Below are 24094 nucleotides of genomic sequence, written 5' to 3'. Positions count from 1 at the left end.
ATCCGCTGCATGTGTAAAGTGGAACATTAGAGTTTAGGGGAAAAGGAAATGAATTGTTTATGAAGGCACAAAGATTTAATGTATTAGAATTATAACAGTACAAACCTGTTAAACCAAGTAAAATGGTAACAACTACTTTTCCAGTGGTTGTTATAATATTGCCAATAAATTCTTTTAATTGCGATGCGTATGTTGCGATCCTGCGTAGAATGTTTTGTTTAGTTCCCTCTTCTTCCATCTCTTCAACTACATCTGCTACCTCAAAATTCTCCTCATAAATTAATGCATCGTCCATTTCAAACTTTTCTTCAACCTGTTTTAAAAAAAAGTCGACTGCAATTATTTCTAATTTTATCCATTCACTGGACTCTAACCACAGTGTAAAATCACCTAATGACTCAATTGGTACCTAGTGTGGAACTGAACCGTAGCAAGCAGGAAGGTCGAGTTTGATCCCTGATTTGTATTGACTCAGTTGATCTCAGCCATGGCAGCTGCCACAGTTGGCCTCAGTGCCTCTGATTTTACAGAAAGTAAAATCACCCAGCGTTCCAACTCCTGATTGCTATCCACTGCCCATCTGTCAGTATGAATGCTGGGTCAGGACAGGATCAGGCTCAGCTCTCATATTTTGCACTGTTGAACAGCTTGTGGACAATCACTGTCATGGTTTATACATTGAGAATGGCCACTTGGGTGAGGTACCAGAAGGTGTTTGTTGTCCATGTAACCATTCCCCAACCAAGAGTGAGTGTCTTCGGAAGATTAGGCAAGAAAAATAGAAGAAAACTTTATAAAGGAACCCATCCACTCGTCTTTTGATGGTGGGGAGGGAGGGGGGTTTGTCTTTACTCTGCAGTATTACCAATTTATAAAACAGTACAGTGCTTAAAACTATGAAAGGAACCTGACATAACTTAAATCAAATGATACTTGTGATTTTCTTTTGCTATTGAGTAAACTTCAATAGAGAAAATGAAGCAGGGATTGTTGGATAAACAGTCACTAAAAGCACATCTGTTCTCCAAAGATTTCTGTCACTAAGCCACATATTTTCCTATGGGTCGGGAACTTCCTCAGAGTTGCTCCCACTTTCCGCAGTAACTTCGCTGGAAGTGCGGTAGAAACCCCACTTATGCGCATGAACAGGGTTTCTGTGGCTTTCCGCTGAAGTTATGGTGGTGGAGTGCAAGCAGCTTGGAGGAAATTCCAGTGTGTTTTTTTTGTGAAAAAGTAGATATGAATAAACAGGTAAGTAAGGCAGGTTGGACTTTACTTCTATTTTTACTGTTACTCTGAGTCTTACTCCTGTGTTTAAAATGTGTCAGTGGAAATTAGCAAAAAATTACTGGTTAAAGACTTAAGACAATCATAAGAAACATATTCAGTATTGGTTAGGGGATTAAAAATGACCCCTGAACTTACATTCAGAACAGTATTAATTATACAAAGGAAGGACAAGATTCACCAGTATCAGCACACTACTTATTGTTTAAAAACAATCTAACTATATAGTGCTGCCCACTAATAAAGCAACAATAATCCAATAGATAATTCAGATGTATTTTATCAAAATGTCATATATGTAAGAGTTTTTAAAGTGTGTGCATCCATCACAATCTGGAATGTCACACTTTCTTAAAGATGCAAAACAATTTTTTAAAATTATAAGAAAGTTAAAGGAAGTGAGTCATTTCCTCCCTCGAACCCCATGTCCAATTTCATCAGCCTTGTTCCTTCTCTCCATGCTTTTAAAAATATCCTCAAAAGCCTTCTCTTCAACCTTAAGAACATAAGGACATGAGAAATAGGAGCAGGTGTAAAAAATTGATAAAAAGGGAGAAAATAGAATATGAAAGTAAACTAGCAAGAAATATAAAAACAGATTGTAAGAGCTTCCATAAGTATGTAAAAAGGAAGAGAGTAGCAAAAGTAAACATTGGTCCCTTAGAGGCTGAGACAGGAGAAATTATAATGGGGATTAAAGAAATGGCAGAGACGTTAATCAAATATTTTGTATCTGTCTTCACAGTAGAAAACACAAAAAGCACACTGGAAATAGTGGGGAACCAAGGGACTAATGAGTGAGGCTGATCTTCCACCTCAACTCCACTTTCCTGCCCTATCCCCATATCCCTTGATTCCCTTAGTGTCCAAATATCCATCGATCTCAGTTTTGAATATACGCAACGACTGAGCATCCACAGCCCTTTGGGTAGAGAATTCCAAAGGTTCACAACCTTATCTTTGGTCCTCCTCAACCTCTCCATTTCTTTCCTTTTCTCCTCCTGATAAACGTCCATTCATTCATGCTCCTAATGTTAAGCACTTTGAAACGTCTTCTTGCATGTGAAGATTGTAGTTGTTGTTGTAATTGGCCTCAAACTGTGCCTATTTGAGCATTTAGACCTTATGGTCTTAAAGGGACAGGTCAATTCCATCTTAGCAGAAGTATAATGCATTGTGTTCTACACGGTAAAATGTTCTTATCCTTTCAAAACAGCCTATCTTCTCACTTACCATGAACAACTCCATGGGCAATCCACTAGTACAACCAAAGTACTCGAATGGCAATATTTTATTTTATCTAATACATTTTAAAATTTCAATTATCATTTGAAGCAATTGTATAAATGAATCAATTGAATCATGGTGTGACACTAATCGTAAAATGCAGTGATCTGGTTTAGCAATGGATTGATTGCACTAAATATGCCTGAATTTCCAAACATTTCTCATAAGGACGAGGTCATATTACGTCTGGAAATATTGTTACCTGCATGCATATAGAATTCAATCAATAGACTGGCTCTCTAGTGCTGTTAACTTGTCAGCTAGCTAGGGAGTCTAGTCCTAAATTAATCTCACCAATCTATATCAATCTCAGACACTGATCTCAACTGTAAATTTATAATCAGCATGCAGTTACAGCAAAATTACTGTGATGTAACTGTAACCTCTAATTTATTTTCTCAATTAATCCTATCTACTAATTATTTGTATACGCAATGTTTAAGTACTACTAACTATGATTCCAAGATTACTGAACAATTGTTCATGTTCATAATTAGTTCATGACTTCTTCTTTGATAACTAGCAATAAAATGGTTAATTGCGTCACTCAGTAGCTCGTGTGGATCCTGACGAGAGATTGGTAGTGTAAATGCTAATATAATTCAAACTGGTGGTGTAAACGGTTCGGAGAGACAAATTTAGTCATCATTAACCCAGAGGCATAGACTGGGTGGCAAGCCCCAGACACTTCCTTGACAAGGAGTTATGGTGAAGAGGTTAAGGATTCGTTTGCTGCCCTTGATGAATATTCTTGTCAGGGTATCGATCCCAGCGATCTTACAATACTGCCACCTGATTCAAAGTGTAGTTCCACTAACAGCAGGACCATTAACTTATTACACCCTTCCCCTTATACTGCACAAAAATAGATTCAAAGATGTCAGTGCAGTCCATTGGAAGCTGTTCTTGATTCAGAAATTTATTTCAGGCCAAACTGACCCATGTCCATCCAACTTGTGTGAAATCACAATCAACATTCACTCTTACCTCACTGTAATAAATGGGAGCTAATTTCTAACTTCTCTTCCATCAGAAAACTTATAAATGTTGCCAATTAATCTAAGCTTGTCAGGCTTATCCAGCTGAAGCAATCAAATTCATATTAGCATGTATTTTGGCTGAAACTTTCACTCAATTTACATTTTTATGCATGGAAATTATAACGGGAAATTCTATCTAAATATGGATGGACGTATTTTAATATGCTCCTAATGAACATTATTGTATTTCTAAAATTATTGTACCCATAACACAGCTGTAAAATGAAAATGTTAAAAATATAGAACAAACACTACTATTTTTGAGGGGTATTAGATTTGCATCAGGTCCCTGTATAGAGTAAACATATATGCCAGGAATTTCCTATGGGGCTCTCAAGACCAGCTGCCGTAACTTTGGCGGAAGGCCGGCAGAAACCCAGCATATTCTGTGTAAACAGGGTTCCCGCCAAACTTCTGCCGAAGTTACAGGGGCTGATCAGGAGTACCCCCGAAGAAATCTCCTCGATACATGTTTGCATAAACCCTTTTTGTAAACTAAGAAACTTATGATCAAAATGGAATGTAATTCCAATGATACAAACTGCTGAAAGATTTGTAATTCATGCTGCTATCAATCAACAGAATGAAACATTGAGAACATAGTCCAACTCACGAGGTAAAATTTTGCCTGGACTATTAGTTGGAGGTGTAAGATTTTCAATGCGCCTTGAGCTGCATGTGCATGGTATTCCACAAATGTTCCCATGATAACTCCACAGCTGCCCACGTCCACATCTGCATCTAATTAGTCTGCTCTTTGGTGATCTTACTTCCCAATTTTACATCACCTTTTTGCCCCTATTCTTCTTTCTTCTGAAGATGATGACTCTGCTGGATCTGGTTCCATGAGTGCTGACAGCCGTTCAGTACTTTGATTGCTTAATACCTTAGTGTGAGCATGGCTCAGTAGTAGCACTCTCACCTCTGAGTTAGTAGGCTGTGTCTATCCCCTTCCAGAATTTAAGCACAGAATCTAAATTGACATTATAGTGCAGTGCTGAGGGATTGCTGCATTGTTGGAGGTGCTGTCTTTTGGATGAGATGTTAAACTGAGGCTCTGTCTACTTATTCAGGTGGATATGAAAAATCCATAGAACTATTCAGAGAAGAGCAGATGAGTTCTTCCAGTGGCCTGGCCAACATTTATCCCTCAAGCAACATCACCATACAGATTATCTGGCCATTTACCTCATTGCTGTTCGTGCGGCCTTGCTGTGCACAATTTGGCGTTTTCCTACAAAACAACAGTGACTACACTTCAAAAGTAATTAACTGATTGTGAAGCACTTTGAAACGTCCTGAGGATGTGAAAGGTGTTATATAAATGCAAGATTTTTTTCTTTTACATCATAAAGGAAAGTTGCTCATCAGGTCTCTTGACTTAGCAAATTACATCAACAGCGAAAGACACACAAGGTTCTGTCATAGAAAGAATCATAGAAAGATTACAGCACGGAAGGAGGCCATTCGGCCCATTGAGTCCGTACTGGCTCGATGCAAGGGCAATCCAGCTAGTCCCACTCCCCCGCCCTATCCCCATAGCCCTGCAATTTTTTCCTTTCAGGTACTTATCCAGTTCCCTTTTGAAGGCCATGATTGAATCTGCCTCCACCAATCCCTCTGGCAGAGCGTTCCAGATCCTAACCACTTGCTGTGTAAAAAGGTTTTTCCTCATGTCTCCTTTGGTTCATTTGCCAATCACTTAAATCTATGTCCTCTGGTTCTTGACCCTTCCGCCAATGGGAACAGTTTCTCTCTATTTACTCTGTCTGGACCCTTCATGATTTTGAATACCTCTATCAAATCTCCTTGCAACCATCTCTGTTCCAAGGAGAACAACCCCAGCTTCTCCAGTCTATCCACGTAACTAAAGTCCCTCATCCCTGGAATCATTCTAGTAAATCTCTTATGCACCCTTTCTAAGGCCTTCACATCTTTCCTAAAGTGCGGTGCCCAGAACTGGACAAAATACTCCAGTTGTGGTCGAACCAGTGTTTTATAAAGGTTCATCATGACTTCCATACTTTAGTACTCTATGCCTCCAAGGGCTCGAATTTAGCAGGCCTGCGGGTTCCCAGCGGGTGGTCCTCCGGGAGCGACGAAAACGCGAACGGCGAAATTAGTGGGTTGCCCACGCGATCGTAGCAGGCAACCCACTAATAGGATCCAATTACCTGCTCCTCCGGGGTCCACGGCGCTGGCCTGCGCGTCGGTCGGGCTGCGCATGCGCAGTACGATCTGTCAGCTGGAGGCTCTCTAGTTAAAGGGGCAGTCCTCCACTGACAGATGCTGCAACCAATGGGACAAATTGCAGCATGGAGCAGCCCAGGGGGAAGGCTGCTCCCAGTTTAATGATGCCTCACCCCAGGTATCATCAGATGGGGTGAGGAGGAGGGGGAGGACACAGATCTTCCCCCCGGCGGGCGGGAGGAAGCGGCCTGCCTCTGCCACCAAGAAGGCCTGGCTCGAGGTGGCAGAGGGGGTCACCTGCGCCACCAACATATGGCCCACCTGCATACAGTGCAGGAGGCGCTGCAATGACCGCAGTAGGTCAGCCACAGTGAGAACACGAAGTCTTTCCCCTACACTCCGTCTGCCACAACACTGTCCCCACCCCAAATCTCCTTCGGCACCGCCAACACTATTCTGTCACATCACCCTTCATGCCCACTCACACCCCATCCTCATCTTACCTCCACCTACTCACCTCGCCAGTACTCATCCTGCCACTAACACGTGACCCAATACTCATACAATTTCATGGCTCCATCCCATACTCACCCTCTCGTGCATCTCCCTCACGGCCAGCCTCACTCAACCTGCCACCACCTGTGCTGCAGCCACAGGGCATGCATCACATATGTGCAGTAGGCAGCGTAAGGCAAACGTCTCGTCAGCATGAAGGGGGTGCACAAGGGTGTCTGAGGGTTTGTCATGGGTGTTACCCATATTGAATTTCAGAGCCACAAACAGCACACATTATATTGACACCACCACTGCCATGTCTCCGCGAATCCTGTCCATTGTGTCCAATAATGCCCGCTCCTGGGTATCACTATGAGGACCCACCACTGATGCCACCCATCGTGTTACTGCAGAGTAGGTGCAGGTGTATTTGCAGGGCTCGTCCGCGCAGACGACTGAGAGACATCGGCAGTGTAGCCGGCTGCACCCTGGAAGGATGCGGAGGAGAAGGTGTGGAGGACAGTGGTGACTTTGCCAGCGACAGGTAAGCAGTTGGTGCTGGGTCCAGCCAGGAGCAGCTCGGCATGAAAGAGGCTGCAGATCTCCACGACTACATGTCGAGCGAATCTGCGCCTCCCTGTGCACTGCTGCTCGGAGAGGTCCGGGGAGCTGCGCCTCAGTCTGTGGACCCTGTGGCGAGGGTAGTGCCCTCTGCGACGCGTCTCTCTCTGCAGTAGCCCTCCCTCCTGCTGTGCAGGTGGGCGTGCAACCACACCGTGTTGGGGGGATCCACGTCTCTGCGGCGGACGGCGTGGACTGCGAGGCTGCTGGTGCTGGTCATGCTCTTCGTCCTCCGAGGGTGTCCACACACCACCCAACTGGCAGGTGTTGGTCTGAGGGGTTGTGCAGGGTAGGTGTGTGGGTCCTCGGACTGGGGCTGCGGTTTCGTGTCGGTCTGTCCTCTGGCTTGGCCGGGGGGTGGTGGGGGGCAGGGGTTGCCCTATGTGACGCGGTGGCCTCCTGCGTGGGTGAGGGCTCTCCCCCGTGGAGCGCACCTTGGCACCTGCCACAGGCTGCTGGCTGCAACACGCCTGGTTTGAAGGGTCCTGTTTCCCCCAGTGTGGGAAACTGACTGCCTTGAACCTAAAATCCCACACTTCCTCTTTTGACAGCTGCTTCAGCTCATTAACTGACCACAACGAGCAAGTTAAGCACTCTCAAGTGGAACCCCGCTGGCTTTAATTGCCTGCGGGATTCCCACCAGCGGGGCTTTCGCGCGCAGCCCCGCACGTCAGTGCGGTACCCGGAAGTGGCCGGGATTTCGTCTGAATCCGGTCACGTGATCGGAGATCGGGATTTTCGGGGCCCCCCCGCTGGAAACCCGCAGGTAACCCGACCCTAAAATCGAGCCCCAAGCCTCTATTTATAAAGCCCAGGATCCCGTATGCTTTTTTAATCACTTTCTCAACCTGCCCTGCTACCTTCAACAATTTGTGCACATATATCCCCAGATCTCACTGCTCCTGTACCCCTTTTAGAATTGTGCCCTCTAGTTTACATTGCATCTCCTCGTTCTTCCTACCGAAATGTATCACTTCGCATTTTTCTGTGTTAAATTTAACTTAAGAAAGTTGCCACCAGCCTGTCTATATCCTCTTGAAGTCTATATTGCCATCTGTTGCTAAATGTCATATGTTCAAAGCCAAACTGAACATCTGCAGGATTTTGTTAATGAACATATAGCAGAATTGTTGTGCAGCAAGGTTCATCAGGTCATGGGTAGCAGTTCAGCAGAGCCTTTCTTAAGTTAAACAATAAGTTCTTTAACCACTTCAAGTATTGTTAAACCGAGGTCACTAGCACAAAGAAAGATATGTGTGCCATTTGGTCCCAGCAATATGCAATTTTCTCTGCTTCTTACGGTCCCATTTTAATTAATAGTTTTCTTATATTGTGCTTTATTTTGAAAGCATAGTCATTCTCACACCAGTGTGGCGCAGTGCCATGTGGGTGAAGGAGGTCCCAGGCGTGTGTGTGTGTGTGTGTGTGTGTGTGTGTGTGTATTTCCATCCTCATCTCCCTACAATAAGTAAAACTGTCTTGAATTATAAATTTACCAGTGCTTACTTGGAAAGCATACATAAACATTATCCAGTAAAAACAGAATGAAACCCTTGATTCTGCAATCTTTGTTGCAATTGTCGTATGGTTATTAGGAAATAACTGGCAGCAGTACTTGAATGAGGAGACATTATTAACAGTGTATTGAAGCCACAGATTTGCAACCCAGATTTTCACAAACTTTCATTGTAGTGGCATAGTGTTATGTTTTACAAACAATTTTACTGTTTGACAAATGTTTACAACTGTTGCAAAAACTGCCTGGAGAGCATTGATGAGCTCCAAGTAAAAACTAAAGCCTGAAGTTATAGGATGGGACACCAGAATATTTAACACATTGATTTGAAATGCCTCTCTTCAATATTCTAGCACTGGAATGAATCCATTTAAAATAAATGGGATAAAGCTTCTGCCAAAATAGCAGTGAGATTTCAAACAAATGCATAACCATAAGATTACATAAAATTTACAACTTGGAAACAGCCCAACTGGTCTATCCTCCCACTCTAATTATCTCTTCCTACCCTGCCCCTATTCGCTTCTCCCTCATGGATGCTACCATCTCTATGTTAGTATCCCACTGTATAATTTCAGGATCTCAGATTATTTTAACTCACTTAACTAGACAAAAGAGTTAGGCAGCTTCTTTGGTTTCTTTCTCCAAGGTCACTGCTGCTTTGAGATACACACATGTCAAATAGACAGTGTGTTTACAGCCACTGTCTGTCTGCCTACATTCATGGGCAAAAACTGACACAGGCCAGATCCCTCCCTAAACACAACTCTGGAATTCCTACTTTCTGGTGCTCCTGCTATTAAGTGATTGATGCCATTACATACCGTGGGTAGAATACTCACAAGACTGAGAATTTTCACCTGCAGTGTGCAGTGGCGACAATAAGTGACAGTAGCAGCAACAACAGGTAAGACCACTGTGGGGTGGGGAGGGGCGGTTGGTGCATTTTGGGAGACAAGAAAGGGGAGAAATTGGACCAGCAGTTGGGGGAAAGAAGGTAGTAACTGGGAGAAGCATTGGAAGGGGAAGAGAGGGGAGGAGCCAGGAGTGGCACTTTAAGGGGGATGGGGGGGAGATAAACTGAGAGCAATGATTTGGGGGTGGGTAGAAACCAGGAGCAGCACTTTTGGGGAATGAGGCGGGAGGAAGCCAGGAATAGCATTTAGGTGCAGCGGGGTGCGGGGGGGAGGAAGCTGACAGCTGCACTCTGAAGAAGGTGCCTTTAAGAACTGCAGGGAAGGAAAGCATTAACTAAGGGGAGGTGGGGGGGAGTGGGGAATGAAGGACAGTGCTGGTATTAACCGGGGGGAATGTGGAAGGAGACTGCAACATGAAGTGACGGTGGAAGAATTGTGCCAGCTTGATTCGGGAGAAAAAACAAAAGTGACATATGAACATGTGAAAATGCCGGACAGGAAAAGATCAGCTGCTCCATCGAGCCTGTCCCATAAAATCATGGTGCAGCTGAGTCTCAGGATCCCCAATGCTCCCATCTACCAACAGCTAAGTAATCTCCTGGGAGAGGCAAAAAAAAGAAAAACTAAAGACCAATTCAGAAAAAAATGAAATCTGGGAAATTCCTCTCTGATCCCTCAGGTGATGAAACGAGTTCCAGGAGACTACAGTGACCATGAGACATGTCGTCTAATACCCCACTTACCTTTTATAGGCTGCAATATACATTGGGAACTGGTCTATCTCCCTTTTGAATGCCTGCGATGTATCCACACTCACTGCACGAGCCAGAAACTTGTTCCAAACATTCACGACCCTCTGCGGAAGAAAACCTTCTCACATCTATCCTAGGTCTATGCTTAAGTTTCTTATATGCATGTCCCCTGGTTCTCTCAAATCTATCTAATTCAAATATTCTATCCACATGGAGACAGTTTACGCCCCATCATGATTTTAAAGACCTCAATCAAGTCTACACTTTTCTAGAGTAAAAAGGCTATTGTGGTAACGAAAGGCCTTTAATCCAAGTTATCAATTTAGTGGCTCCCCCCTGAACCTTTTCCAAGGTCTCCAAATCACCCACCATGTGAGGGGACCAAAATTAGACAAATATTCTAGATGAAGCCCAACCAAGGTCATATACGAAGACAAATAGTGACCAGAAAATCAGGAGGGCTGTGAATCCGAATGACTGGCCTCTGTTCCTGATTTTCCAATCTGCCCTGTCATTGAGCAAGGCTCAACCACCAGGGGCGCTAAATTGGGCCGTGTAGCGCCTGTTGCTACGCAGCCTCTCGAACATCCCAGGTGGCGCCTTGGCTGCACACGCATGTTTCCAGTGTGACGTGCGCCGGACGCCATCTTGGTACAGGAGTTAGCGCATGCGCAAATACCAAACGCCGGAAGCATGTAAAGTAAGGAGAAAATGCATGCAATCAGTATGCAGTGCTGATTTAAAGTGATACACATCATTTTGGACCTTAACGCTCAACTCAACGCACTGTCTTAACCACGCACACCTGAACGTGTCTTAGAGTGCCTGGAGGACCCCCCACCAGCGCTATTTAAAGGGACCACGCAGGATTTACAGGTTAGTTGCTGGATAATTGCTTCTGGCTGCTAGTGGAATAGGAAGTGTTTTTATGAAGCTCCCTATGCTTACTGAGAGTTCCTAGACTACATTTGAGAGTGGTTTGGCAGGTACTGCCTTAAGGTTCGGGAAGTTACAACCGTGATTGAACAACATTCCTGGCAACCATGGATGGTCTGCTAGGGCTCCCGCTGGGCATTGAGCATGACTGGGAGCATGCAGAGTGGCCTCGCACAGCAGGTCAAGCTGCGAGGAGAAGAAAGACGAGGACTAGCAGGGCACTGAGCAGAGAGCCCTATCATATGAGGGCCTTCCGGGACCAATTCTCTTACCTCAACATAACCGAGGAGGATTGCATCCGACATCTAAGGTTCACCAAGGAAGCCGTGACCGAGATCTGTCAACTGGTGCGGCCACAACTGCAGCCTCAGAGCAGGGCGAGGACAGCATTGCCTGTGGCTGTAAAGGTCACCATGGTGCTGAATTTCTACGGCTCAGGATCATTTCAGGCCTCTGCTGGTGACATGTGCAACATCTCGCAGTATGCAGTGCACTGCTGCATAAGGGAGGTCACAGACGCACTGTACCACATGAGGAACAGGTTCATCACCTTCCCTCTTGACAGAGACAAGCAGAACGAGCGAGCACAGGGGGTTCGCTCGCATTGCTGGCTTCCCCATGGTGCAGGGTGCCATTGACTGCACACATATTGCCCTGCGTGCCCCGTACATCAACTCAGCCGTCTTCGTCAACCAAAAGGGCTTCCACTCCCTGAACTTGCAGCTGGTGTGCGACCACACGCATCAAATCATGGAGGTCGATGCCCGCTACCCTGGGAGCAGTCACGGTGCCTTCATCATGCGGCAGCCCAACGTGCCAGCTATCTTTCATCCGACTCGGCAAGTCAAAGGCTGGCTACTGGGCGACAAGGGCTATCCTCTCAAACTGTGGCTCATGACTCCGGTCAGGAACCCACGCACATGTGCACAGCAGGCCTATAATGAGAGCTATGCTGCCACACGCAACATCGTGGAGCACACCATAGGCCTCCTCAAACAACGCTTCCGCTGCCTGGACCGGTCTGGAGGAGCCCTGCAGTACTCCCCTGAGCGGGTGGGCAGATTCGTGGTGGTCTGCTGCATGCTGCACAACCTCGCCATCATGAGGGACTAGCCTTTGCCACCAATGATTGGAGAAGACCCTGAGCCAGAGGTGGAGGAGGAGGAGGCTGAGGAGAAGGAGGAGGGGGAGGAGATAGAAGAGGAAGTGGAGGAAGACGGAAGGGTGCACAGGACCACACGCTTTGTCTGCAGGGGTTTGCGTGCTCGCCTGTTCCGTGCCCGCTATCAATAATTTGAACTACATCCCCCAACTCACCAACAGTCCTACACTCCCCACCTTTCCGCTCCCACAAGACAATCAAATTGCCCTCCATCTGATTGCACATTGGTTTTCCCCTCAGCTCGTCACACAAATAAAAGCCACCACCAAATGCAAATTCAAAGTCACATTTATCAATGAATAAATGAAATTATAGAAACAGAACAGAATATTCACCCTGGTGCATTCTCTCAGTGCCTGTTGTCTGTGTCCCTTTACCTATCCCAGTGCTCCTACGAGATGCTTCCCTGTGGCTGGAGCATGGGTGGTGGGAGGCTGCTGGCCTTCAATGGATGAGTGTGCAGATGGCCTTGGAGGATAACCTCGAGCAGCTCTGGGCCGGGAGGGCCGGGCTTCAGACTGCACCATCTCACCATGGGCTGCAGCAGTCTGGCCTCGCTGGCTGATAGGCAACAACAGGGGCACTGGTGGAGTGGCAGGGGTGGGAGCAGGAATGCTGTCGTCTGAGAGAGGACAGCAGGTCCGACTGCCATGGCACCACTGCCACTCTCCTGGGGTGGTGCCTCAGCAATCCTGGTGATCAGCTGGAGAACAGATTGCTGGAGAGCTGTGATGCCCTGGAAGCCCCGTTCCACAGTGGTCCTCAGATCAACAATAGCAGCAGTCTGAGCTTCCTTTGCAGCAGCCTGAGCAGCAACTGTAGCTTTCAGACCTTTGATGACATTGGTTTGTGCTGCAATGGAAGCCACGACATTGGCCATCAGACGCTGCGTCATGGTGGGTTCCACAGGTGTGCTGATGGAGGTGGCCACTCGTTCCATGTTGGAAAGGATAGGCTCCAAGCTCTGCGCAAAGCTCTGTGCCAAGTTGGAGCTGGACTCCTCCATGCCTCGTGTCATTGTGTGCAGGCTTTCTGGCAGGCTTTCCAGTGCCCCAAGCATTTGTTGGTGTACATCCATCAGTCGTCTTCTGTAGCCTGGCCTATCGACGTCCTCATCTGACTCCTCTGCAGCAGAATTAGAGAGTGGCCTCGACCTCCGGCGAGCTGGCACCTGTGGTATCCGTTCCCCCCGCCCTGGCTCCTGTGAACTTGTGCCTGGTGTCTCACCACGTGCAGATCCCTCCTCTAACCTAACCTCTAAAGGACGCACAGTGTCAGTCTCTGAGCTGGTGGAAGCGACTGTCAGATCGAGTGATGGTGTGGCTTCAGTGTCCTCCTCCACCTCCTCGGACGGTGCCACATTGTATTATTGGGTATCTGCAATGACCAAGGGTAAGAGGTTGAGTTGTGGAGTGGGGAGAGGAGCAAGTAAGACGTGCGTGCCAACACCATCTGTAGCACGTGAGTCAGAAAAGGTTATGGGAGGAGGGAGGTGTGTGTCAGTGAGTATCCTGCAAGGTGTGTGGGTGATGTGCCCTGTCGTGGTCGAATAGCTGCCTGTGAGTGGTGGCTGTGTGGCCTGCAAGTGTGGAACTATGTGCGGGTGAGATGCAGCATGCCGAGTGCAGCAGTGTATGAATGGGCAGTATTTGTTGGTGGGTGGATGACGGGAGGTGTGATGCTTGGAGCAGTGGTGCAGTTGGTTGGATGTGCCACTTGACACTTGTATTCACTCATCTTGACCACTCGTGTCGAATCATTGAACGTCTTGCAGCACTGCACCCATGAGCGTGGTGCCATGCTCTTGGCGTTCAATTCCTGGGCCACAGCCTACAAATGCCTGCGGAGCTGCAGTCTGGAGGGTCTCCTGCCACCCTGCGGGTGCATGTTAGCCCTCGTTTTGTCCACTCCTTCCACCAGGGCCTCCGGTGCATCATCCAAGAAGCGTGGGGCCCTCTCTCGCGCCGGCCCAGCCATCCTCGCGGCCATCTTTCCCCCCTCCTAGTGGACTGTGCATGTCCCATTTAAAACGTGCACCTGCACCTTTAAGAGGTGCAGGCTGCCGATGACGTGCGCTGAGCACGCCCCATTTCCGACTTCCTCATTCTCCGTGCAGTCTCTCAGCAGCGCTGGCTGTACGGAGATATCACGGTAAGTAGTAGGCAGCTCGAAATTCACGTGTTGCCTGCGTAGGGGCCATCGGGCCCGGGGTAAAAGTGGATCACACTACCCACGCCAGAAAATGGGCCCTATCGATTTTTTCCCCCAGAACTCACAAAATTCACATCTATTTTTTTTTTATATAAGAAGAAAGTGTAAAAAGAATAAAAGTGAAAGAAGAAAAATATAATTTGCTTTGTTCATTTCTAAGGAAGAAAATACAAAATGCTGACTTTGATAAGATGGTTAAAAAGGCATATGGATACTTTCCTCTATTAGCCAAGGCATAGAATATAAGAGCAGGGAGGCTATGCTAGAACTGTGTAAAACATTGGTTAGGTCACAGCTTGATTACTGCTTACAGTTCTGGTCACCACATTACAGGAAAGATGTGATTGCACTAGAGAGGGTACAGAGGAGATTTACGAGGATGTCGCCAGGGCTGGAGAATTTTAGCTATGAGAAAAGATTGGATAGGCTGGGGTTGTTTCTTTTGGAACAAAGGAGGCTGAGGGGAGATTTAATTGAGATATATAAAATTATGACGGGACTAGAAAGAGTGGATAGGGAGGACCTATTTCCCTTAGCAGGGGGGTCAGTGACCAGGGGCATAGATTTAAAGTAATTGGTAGAAGAAATCGAGGGGAGCGGAGGAGAAATATTTTCACCCAGAGTGTGGTGGGGATCTGGAACTCACTGCCTGAAAGGGTGGTAGAGGCAGAAACCCTTAACTCATTTAAAAAGAACTTGGATGTGCACCTGAAGTGCCGTAACCTACAGGGCTACGCACCAAGTGCTGGAAAGTGGGATTAAGCTGGATAGCTCTTTTCTGGCTGGCACGGACACGATGGGCCGAATGGCCTCCTTCTGTGCCATAACTTTCTACGATTCTATGAAAACTCATTTACGCATGGTACGAGTGCTAATTGAGTCCACTGGATGGCAGAAGTGTAGCAGTACATAGTAACACTGTAACACCGCTGAGTGTCTGTGGTTACTAGACCCTACTGTCAGGTTAGTAGAGTTAAAGCAATGATCGCTAGTGATTCTGTGCTCAGCAGCATATTGGATGTCAGTGCAGAAATATTCTAAACTGAAGATCATATAAAATAATTTGGTCACGATATGTCATTTATTTTACAGTCAGTAGGTAACATTGCTACTGCACATCATGTCATCAAGTTGGTACAAGTTAGGATTAAATAATAAGTCAACAAATACCTGAACTTGGTCGATTTAGTCAGGACTTGATGCAACTGATCCCTAATCCTACTTAGTTTGGGTTCATATTTTCCAAAATAATGCATTGCTTTCCCAATGGAAACCCTCTGCTTCTGCCAAGGAAGTGAGTGACCGAGCACTAAGTCGATCATAAAGGCATCAAGATGTGACATTTAAACCACCTAATATCTATATGCTCTATCATTAGAAGTGCCTCTGTAAACAGATGTGAATCTTGGCTGGATGAAGGGCGAGAGCTCTTAAAGATAAACCACTCTAAAGCATTAACATTGGGATGTTGGTGGAACATTTTTCAAGGCAGATAGATGGCAAATTCAGAGACATATCAATTAGTCAGATTTGGGGTGCTATGAATTATTTCAGAATGATACAAAATTTGCCTCTTTTCACTGATTTTTGATTCAGAAGACCGAGGGAGTTATTCTCCAAGTTTGCGCTGCCAACAGTGAACCTTGCCCACCAGCAGCGAGAAATCAGAAAATCTGGAGCGTTTTGCACATGATAATATCTTCATTAATTTTAACGGGAGAAAGATCTTGGGCAGTTTGATTGCAGTTTTCCAAGAAGTACAAGGTTCCCCAATAGCAGTGCAAACTCAAAAATTACACCCTTTTCATTATGATTTTTTCCTGCTGCAGGAACTCTTCGTTTGCTGATTGGAAAGAATACAAAAAGCAGGGGGGGGAGGATTTCCAGACGGGAAACCCCAGAAGTTCGGGTTTCCCAAACGTCCTGACCATTTTGACGTCAGGACGTCTTTAAAATGTTTTCAGCAAGTTTCCCACCTGACAGGCAGGATGATTAACAGGTTGACCGCCGGTTTGGATGGGAAAGCAGCCAGTGAGCAGATGCCAGGTCAGTAGGTCCATCGGGGTGGGTGGGGGTTTGGTGCCAGATATCGGGATGGGGGTTGGAGACCGTGGTGGGGGGGGAGTCGGAGATTGTTGCGGGGGGGGGGGGGGCGGGGCGATCGTTGTTGGAGGGGGTGCGGGGCGGCTGATCGTGAGGCGGGGGGTCGGAGATCGTCAGGGGGGTGGGGGTCAGAGATCGTCGGGGGGGGTGGGGGTTGGAGATTGTCAGGGGGGAGTGGGGGATCCGTTCGATTGTGTGTGTGGGATCGCGGCGGGTAAGCTTGTTGGGCGTGGAGGAAACACTCCTGCTCCTCCTGGCCCACAAGCAATGCAATGAAGACACTTACCTGCTGAGCCGGACCATCTCGCCTCCTCTTACGTGGCGTGAAGCAGAAGGCACGGGAATTCCGGCCCGCAAAATTTAAAAATAAAAAACTTATTAAAATAGAGGCACGCAGCTTCCTTAAACGATTTTACTGACCGACCCGCCTCCTGAGAGCGGGTTGGTTGCCGGCCTCCCGACCCGCCTCCGTTGAAACCGGAAGTGGGCGGCTTGGGGTCGGGATTTACATCTTTACAATTTTTACCATCCCACCCACCCACAACCCACCCGTCTTTGGGGGTTAAAATTATCCTCAGGATGTCTAGTATTGTGGCCAGGTTATAATAACTTGGTGGAATAATGTGAAATCCCATGTGACCACAAAGATTCTGGCTTGTAGAACAAACTCTGACTACAAGACAAACATAATTATTTAGTATTGCAAAACATATATGCATATTTGTGTATATATGACAGAGAGAATGAGAGAGACTGAGAGACTTTATTGTCTTGTAGGCTTAGGAAAGTTAACATTGATTTGACTTGCAGTGAAACAAAAATTAAATATTATCACAGGGAAGACTGCCTATTACTAACTAGTTTTAGATCGAGAGGCTGACTATAATTTAACCCTATATATTTATTAACCATTGGTTTGACAATGAATGGATAGGTAGCTTAGTGGTCTATGTATTAGCAGATTTTTTGATTGCCTATCATCCTGCTGTTTGCATACCAAAAAAAATACCATTTCATTGACTCATAGAAAAGTTACAGCACAGAAGGAGGCCATTCAGCCTATCGAGTCCGCGCCGGCTCTGTGCAAGAGCAATCCAGCTAGTCCCACTGTCCCGCCCTTTCCCGGTAGCCCTGCAAATTTTTCCTTTCAAGCACTTATCCAGCTCCCTTTTGAAGGCCATGATTGAATCTGCCTCCACCACCCCCTCGGGCAGTGCATTCCAGATCCTAACCACTCGTTTTCCTCATGTCACCTTTGGTTCTTTTGCCAATCACCTTAAATCTATGTCCTCTGGTTCTTGACCTTTCTGCCAATGGGAACAGTTTCTCTCTATCTACTTTGTCTAGACCCTTCATAATTTTGAATACCTCTATCAAATCTTGTCTCAACCGTCTCTGTTCCAAGGAGAACAACCCCAGCTTCTCCACGTAACTAAAGTCCCTCATCCCTGGAATCATTCTAGTAAATCTCTTATGCACCCTCTCTAAGGCCTTTACATCTTTCCTGAAGTGCGGTTCCAGAACTGGACACAATACTCCAGTTGTGGCCCAACCAGTGTTTTATAAAGGTTCATCATGACTTCCACACTTTAGTACTCTATGCCTCTATTTATAAAGCCCAGGATCCTGTATGCTTTTTTAACTGCTTTCTCAACCAGCCCTGTCACCTTCAACGAATTGTGCACATATACCCCCAGATCTCTCTGTTCCTGTACCCCTTTTAGAGTTGTACCCTCTAGTTTATATTGCTTCTCCTTGTTCTTCCTACCGAAGTGTAACACTTCGTATTTTTCTGCGTTAAATTTTATCTGCCACATGTCCGCCCATGCCACCACCATGTCTATATCCTCTTGAAGTCTATCACTATCCTCCTCACTGTTTACTACCCTTCCAAGTTTTGTGTCATCTGCAAATTTTGAAATTGTGCCCTGTACACCCAAGTCCAGTCATTAATATATATCAAGGAAAGCAGTGTTCCAAGAACTGACCCCTGGGGAACACCACTGTACACCTCCCTCCAGTCTGAAAAACAATCGTTGACCACTACTCTCTGTTTCCTGTCCCTTAGCCAATTCTGCATCCATGTTGCTACTGCCCCCTTTATTCCATGGGCCCCAATCTTGATGATAAGCCTACCGCATGGCACTTTATCAAACGCCTTTTGAAAGTCCATATACACCACGTCATCTGCATTGCCTTCATCTACCCTCTCTGTTACCTCATCAAAAAACTCTATCATCATACCTGTCTGGAAAGATAGGGAAGGAGAAAAAGGAGGGGGTGGGTGGCAGTATTGATTACGGAGAATATTGCAGTGCTAGAGAGAGAAGATGTCCTTGAGGGGTCAAGGACAGAATCTAGTGGGTTAGAGTTAAGAAACAATAAAGGTGCCATTACACTACTGGGTGTATTTTATAGTTCACCAACTAGTGGGAAGGATACAGAGGAGCAAATTTTCAGAGAAATTACAGAGAGGTTCAAAAACTATAGAGTAGTGATAATGGGGGTCTTCAACTATCCTAATATAGGCTGGGATAGTAATAGTGTAAAGGGCAAAGAGGGGGAGGAATTTCTGAAGTGTATTCAGGAGAACTTTCTTGACCAGTACGTTTCCAGCCTAACGAGGAAGGAGGCATTGCTGGATCTGGTTCTGGGGAATGAGGTGGATCAAGTGGAGCAAGTGTCAGTGGGGGAACATTTAGGGAACAGCGATCATAGAATCATAAGGTTTAGATTATGGAAAAGGACAAAGAGCAATCTAGAGTATAAATACTTAATTGGAGGAGGGCCAAGTTCAGTGGGTTGAGAATGATCTGGCCCGGGTAAATTAGAATCAAAGATTGGCAGGCAAAACTTTAATCAATGGGCGGCCTTTAAAAAGGAGATGGTTTGGGTACAGTCTAGGCACATTCCCACGAGGCAGAAAGGTACGGCAACCAAAGCCAGAGCTCCCTGGATGATGAAAGAGATGGAGAGCAAGATGAAGCAGAAAAAGGGGTTTATGACAGATGTCAGATTGAAAATGCAAATGAGAATTAGGCTAAATATAGAAAGTACAGAGGAGAAGTGAAAAAGAAAATAAGAGGGGCAAAGAGAGAGTATGAGAATAGACTGGCGGCAAACATAAAAGGGAATCCAAAAGTCTTCTATAGGCATGTAAACAGTAAACGGGTAGTAAGAGGAGGCGTGGGGCCGATCAGGGACCAAAAAGGAGATTTACTCACGGAGGCAGAGGGGATTGCCAAGGTACTAAATGAGTATTTTGCATATGTCTTTACCAAGGAAGAAGATGCAGCTAAAGTCACAGTAAAAGAGGAGGTGGTTGAGATACTGGATGGGCTAAAAATTGATAAAGAGGAGGTACTAGAAAGGCTGGCTGTACTTAAAGTAGATAAGTCATGTGGTCTAGATGGGATGCATCCTAGGTAGCTGAGGGAAGTAAGGGTGGAAATTGCAGAGGTGCAGGCCATAATCTTCCAAACCTCCTTAGATATGGGAGTGGAGCCACAGGACTGGAGAATTGCAAACGTTACACGCTTGTTCAAAAAAGGGTGTAAGGATAAACCCGGCAACTACAGGCCAGTCAGTTTAACCTAGGTGGTGGGAAGCTTTTACAAATGATAATCCAGGACAAAATTAATAGTCACTTGGATTAATAACAACAATAACAACTTTCATTTATATAGCGCCTTTAATGTTATAAAACGTCCCAAGGTGCTTCACAGCAGCGTTATCAAATAAAATTTGACACCCAGTCACATAAGGAGGCATTAGGACAAGTGACCAATAGTTTGATCAAAGAGGTAGGTTTTAAGGAACATCTTAAAGGAGGAGAAAGAGGGGTAGAGAGGCGGAGAGGTTTACGAAGGGAATTCCAGAGCTTAGGGCCCAGCAGAAGGTACGGCCGCCAATGGTGGAGTGATTAAAATTGGGGATGCGCAAGAGGCAAGAATTGGAGGAGCGTAGAGATCTGGGAGGGTTGTAGGGCTGGAGGAGGTAACAGAGATAGGGAGGGGCGAGGCCATTGAGGGATTTGAAAACAACGATGAGAATAAAGGAAAGTCAGCACGGATTTGTTAAAGGCAAATCGTGTTTAACTAACTTGACTGAGTTTTTTAATAAGATAGCAGAGAGGGTTGATGAGGGCAATGCAGTTGATGTTGTGTATATGGACTTTCAAAAGGTGTTTGATAAAGTGCCACAGAATAGGTTTGTCAGCAAAATTGAAGCCCATGGAATAAAAGGGGCAGTGGCAGCATGGATACGAAACTGGCTAAGTGGCAGGAAACAGAGCTGTTTTTCGGACTGGAGGAAGGTAATCAGTGGTGTTCCCCAGGGGTTGGTACTAGGACCACTGCTTTTTTTGATATATATTAATGACTTGGACTTGGGTGTACAGGGCACAATTTCAAAATTTGCAGAAGGCACAAAACTTGGACGTGCAGTAAACAGCGAGGAGGATAGTGATAGACTTCAAGAGGACATAGACAGGCTGGTTGAATGGGCGGACACGTGGCAGATGAAATTTAACGCAGAGAAGTGCAAAGCGAAATATTTTGGCAGGAAGAATGAGGAGAGGCAATATAAACTAAATGGTACAATTCTAAAAGGGGTGCAGGAACAGAGAGATCTGTGGGTGTATGTGCACAAATCTTTGAAGGTGGTAGGACAGGTTGAGAAAGCTGTTAAAAAAGCATACAAGATCCTGGGCTTTATAAATAGAAGCATAGAGTACAAAAGCAAGGAAGTTATGTTGAACCTTTATAAAACACTGGTTCGGCCACAACTGGAGTACTGTGTCCAATTCTGAGCACTGCACTTTAGGAAGGATGAGGGTGTAGAAAAGATTTACTGGAATGGTTCCACGGATGAGGGACCTCAGTTACGTGGTTAGACTGGAGAAGCTGGGGTTGTTTTCCTTACATGAGACCATAAGAAATAGGAGCAGGAGTAGGTCAATAGGCCCCTTGAGACTGCCCCGCCATTTAATAAGATCCTGGCTGATCTTCGACCTCAACTCCAATTTCCCGCCCTATCATCATATCCTTTGATTCCCTTAGAGTCCAAAAATCTATCGATCTCAATCTTAGAACAGAGAAGGTTGAGAGGAGATTTGATAGAAGTGTTCAAAATCATGAAGGGTTTCGATAAAGTAAATAAAGAGAAACTGTTCCCTTTGGCGGAAGGGTTGAGAACCAGAGGACACAGATTTAAGGTGATTGGCAAAAGAACTAAAGGTGACATGAGGAAAAACTTTTTTACGCAGCGAGTAGTTATGATCTGGAATGCACTGCCTGAAAGGGTGGTGGAAGCAGATTCAATCATGGCTTTAAGAAAGAAATTGGATAAATACTTGAAGGGAAAAAATTTGCAGGGCTACAGGGAAAGAGCAGGGAAATGGGACTAACAGGATAGCTCTTACAAAGAGCTGGCACAGGTTCGATGGGCCGAATGACCTCCTTCTGTGCTGTAACCATTCTATGATTCTATTCTGTGATACTGTGAAGCCTTAAAACGTACATTATAATTCTAGTTTATAACATTGAATAGTGTCCATGGACCAAGTGACTTGCTTTAAATGTTATGCTCGCATTGAACCAAATCTGCCTGGTGTAACGCCATGCTATATTTTCATAATCCTCATCTGTGGAATTGACATAAAGTGGGTGGAAGCAGATTAGTTCAGTAGCAAATGTAATCTATACAGTTTAAACACTACAGTTTTCTTTGGCACTGTTTGTTGGCCACCATCTATGTCAGCTGATTGTAATTTGATGTTTCCATTTTCACAAAAGTTAGATCCAAGAAAAGTTTTGCTATTAGTATTAGAGATGATGGTCAGAGATGGATTGCTAGTCCATGATAATAATAACGGGCTTTACTGAACAAGAGAAAGGCCAAAATATTTCATCCCCTAATTATAAGGCTCATTCAGCTAATTATTTATTCATGTTTTTAAGACAACATTCAGTCAGTCTGAATGACTAAAGGACACTTTGTTTTGGGAGGGGAGTTTGCAACAAAGTCAGATTTTTTAAAAATTGTGTTAGCAAGAGAGTCTGGGGCTGAGATTCATATGCCTACACTGCAAAATGGGGCAGTAGGCAAACAAATATTTGAAAAAGTCAGGCTCTTTGGTCCCTGGCAAGTGTCAGAGTTGTAGTACCATGAAAAACTGGGTCTATAATTCTCTCCATTGGGATATGGGGATCAGATTTAACAGCGTAAATGAAGGAGAAAGCTCCCTGATGCTAGTTTCCTAGAGTTGAATCTAAACAGGCAACGTTATAAAAGTAATTTAAAAGAACTCCTGTAATGAATGATGAAAGTGATCAATAGCCCCATTTCTAGTAGCAACATGATAAGTTGTGTGACGTTACATTTATAATGCAGCTACTGGCCTGAGATTCGTTCCAGCCAAGCAATGCCTCATTTATTCTTCTTAGCTTGAATTGATGATTTTCCTGCCCATTAAGAGAGTTCTGTGCACGCCTGGTTGCACAAATGCACAGAGCTCTTCTCTCAGCAGTTAAAATTTATGTTTAGACAGTGTGGGCAATAGTAAATGCACTGTTTAAACATTTAAATTAAGCCCAGGTAGGTTTAAAACGTGCCCAGGAAGTATAAGGAAACCACTTTGCTGTGGCAATAAATTTGGAGTTATAAACACACCCCGTTTCTCCAGGTAGGTAAGTCTGGGAGTGTCAAACATGTAAATAGTTGCATATTATTGCTATTAATTGAGAAATGAAGGTAGACAGCTCCGCTTTTGATTCATTTCCTTTTTAAACATCATTATTAATGTAGAACATACATACAGAAAAAAAGTGTGAGTGGGTTATACAGCTTCAAACTCATATAATGCTGATCAATATATGTCTTGACTCAAAACAGGACATGCATAGCTTGTCAGACAGCATCTGAACAACCAGTATAGGGAGGGTTCCACCCAGAATGTTAACCTACCTCTCTCTTTCAGATACTAACCAACTTTTGTGCATTTTATCATTTTCTGCTTTTATGTCAGATTTTCAGTACATTCTGTTTTTACTGTATCTCATCTACTTTGTTCCAGAATGCCGTCCACATTACCTGGAGAACTGCCTGCTCTTCTTCGAATAGTGTCATGGGAACTTTAACATTCACCTGAACAGGCAAACAGGACCTACTTGAACAATGCCAACAAGGAGGTAAAAAATACCCCACTTTGTGGGAGTAGATACTGGACTTCATTACGCCCGCTATACATAAAATGGGCACAGCAGGGGCCAATTTCTGGGTCCAACCTCCTGCGCCCAAAGGATGCCTGAAAGACGTCTGTCCCAATAGAGGGTCGGGCCATCTTTCAGGTGTCCAGGGCACCCGCCTAAAACAGGTTTTTACGACCCTGGCATATGCTAATGAGGGTCCTAACACATGTTTTAGGACCCCCCCCCCCTCCCCCCAGACTTGGGAATTGGGCTGCCCTGAGCGAAGCAGGAGGCCAGGCTGGGCCGAGCCGAGCCGAGCCGGGCCAGCTCCGCTCAGGTTTTCCCGGCATGGATGTGGTCCACCAAGCGGCCACCACCAAAAAAGTA

The 24094-nt window shown here is 45.4% G+C and overlaps 1 protein-coding gene across 1 annotated transcript in view; it reads right to left on the bottom strand.

The window, feature by feature from the left end:
* Positions 1 to 24094, bottom strand: part of LOC137310536 (piezo-type mechanosensitive ion channel component 2) — a 624232-nt gene that overhangs the window by 199625 nt on the left and 400513 nt on the right. Inside the window, exon 6 of the mRNA XM_067978307.1 lies at positions 106 to 313. Within this exon, the coding sequence (XP_067834408.1) occupies positions 106 to 313 (208 nt within the window). The remainder of the gene's footprint in view (positions 1 to 105; positions 314 to 24094) is intronic.

The sequence above is a fragment of the Heptranchias perlo genome, chromosome 3 (assembly GCF_035084215.1).
Source record: "Heptranchias perlo isolate sHepPer1 chromosome 3, sHepPer1.hap1, whole genome shotgun sequence".
Classification (NCBI taxonomy): Eukaryota; Metazoa; Chordata; class Chondrichthyes; order Hexanchiformes; family Hexanchidae; genus Heptranchias; species Heptranchias perlo.
The sequence above is the reverse complement of the archived record's forward strand: the minus strand, read 5'-3'. Positions and strand labels throughout refer to the sequence as shown.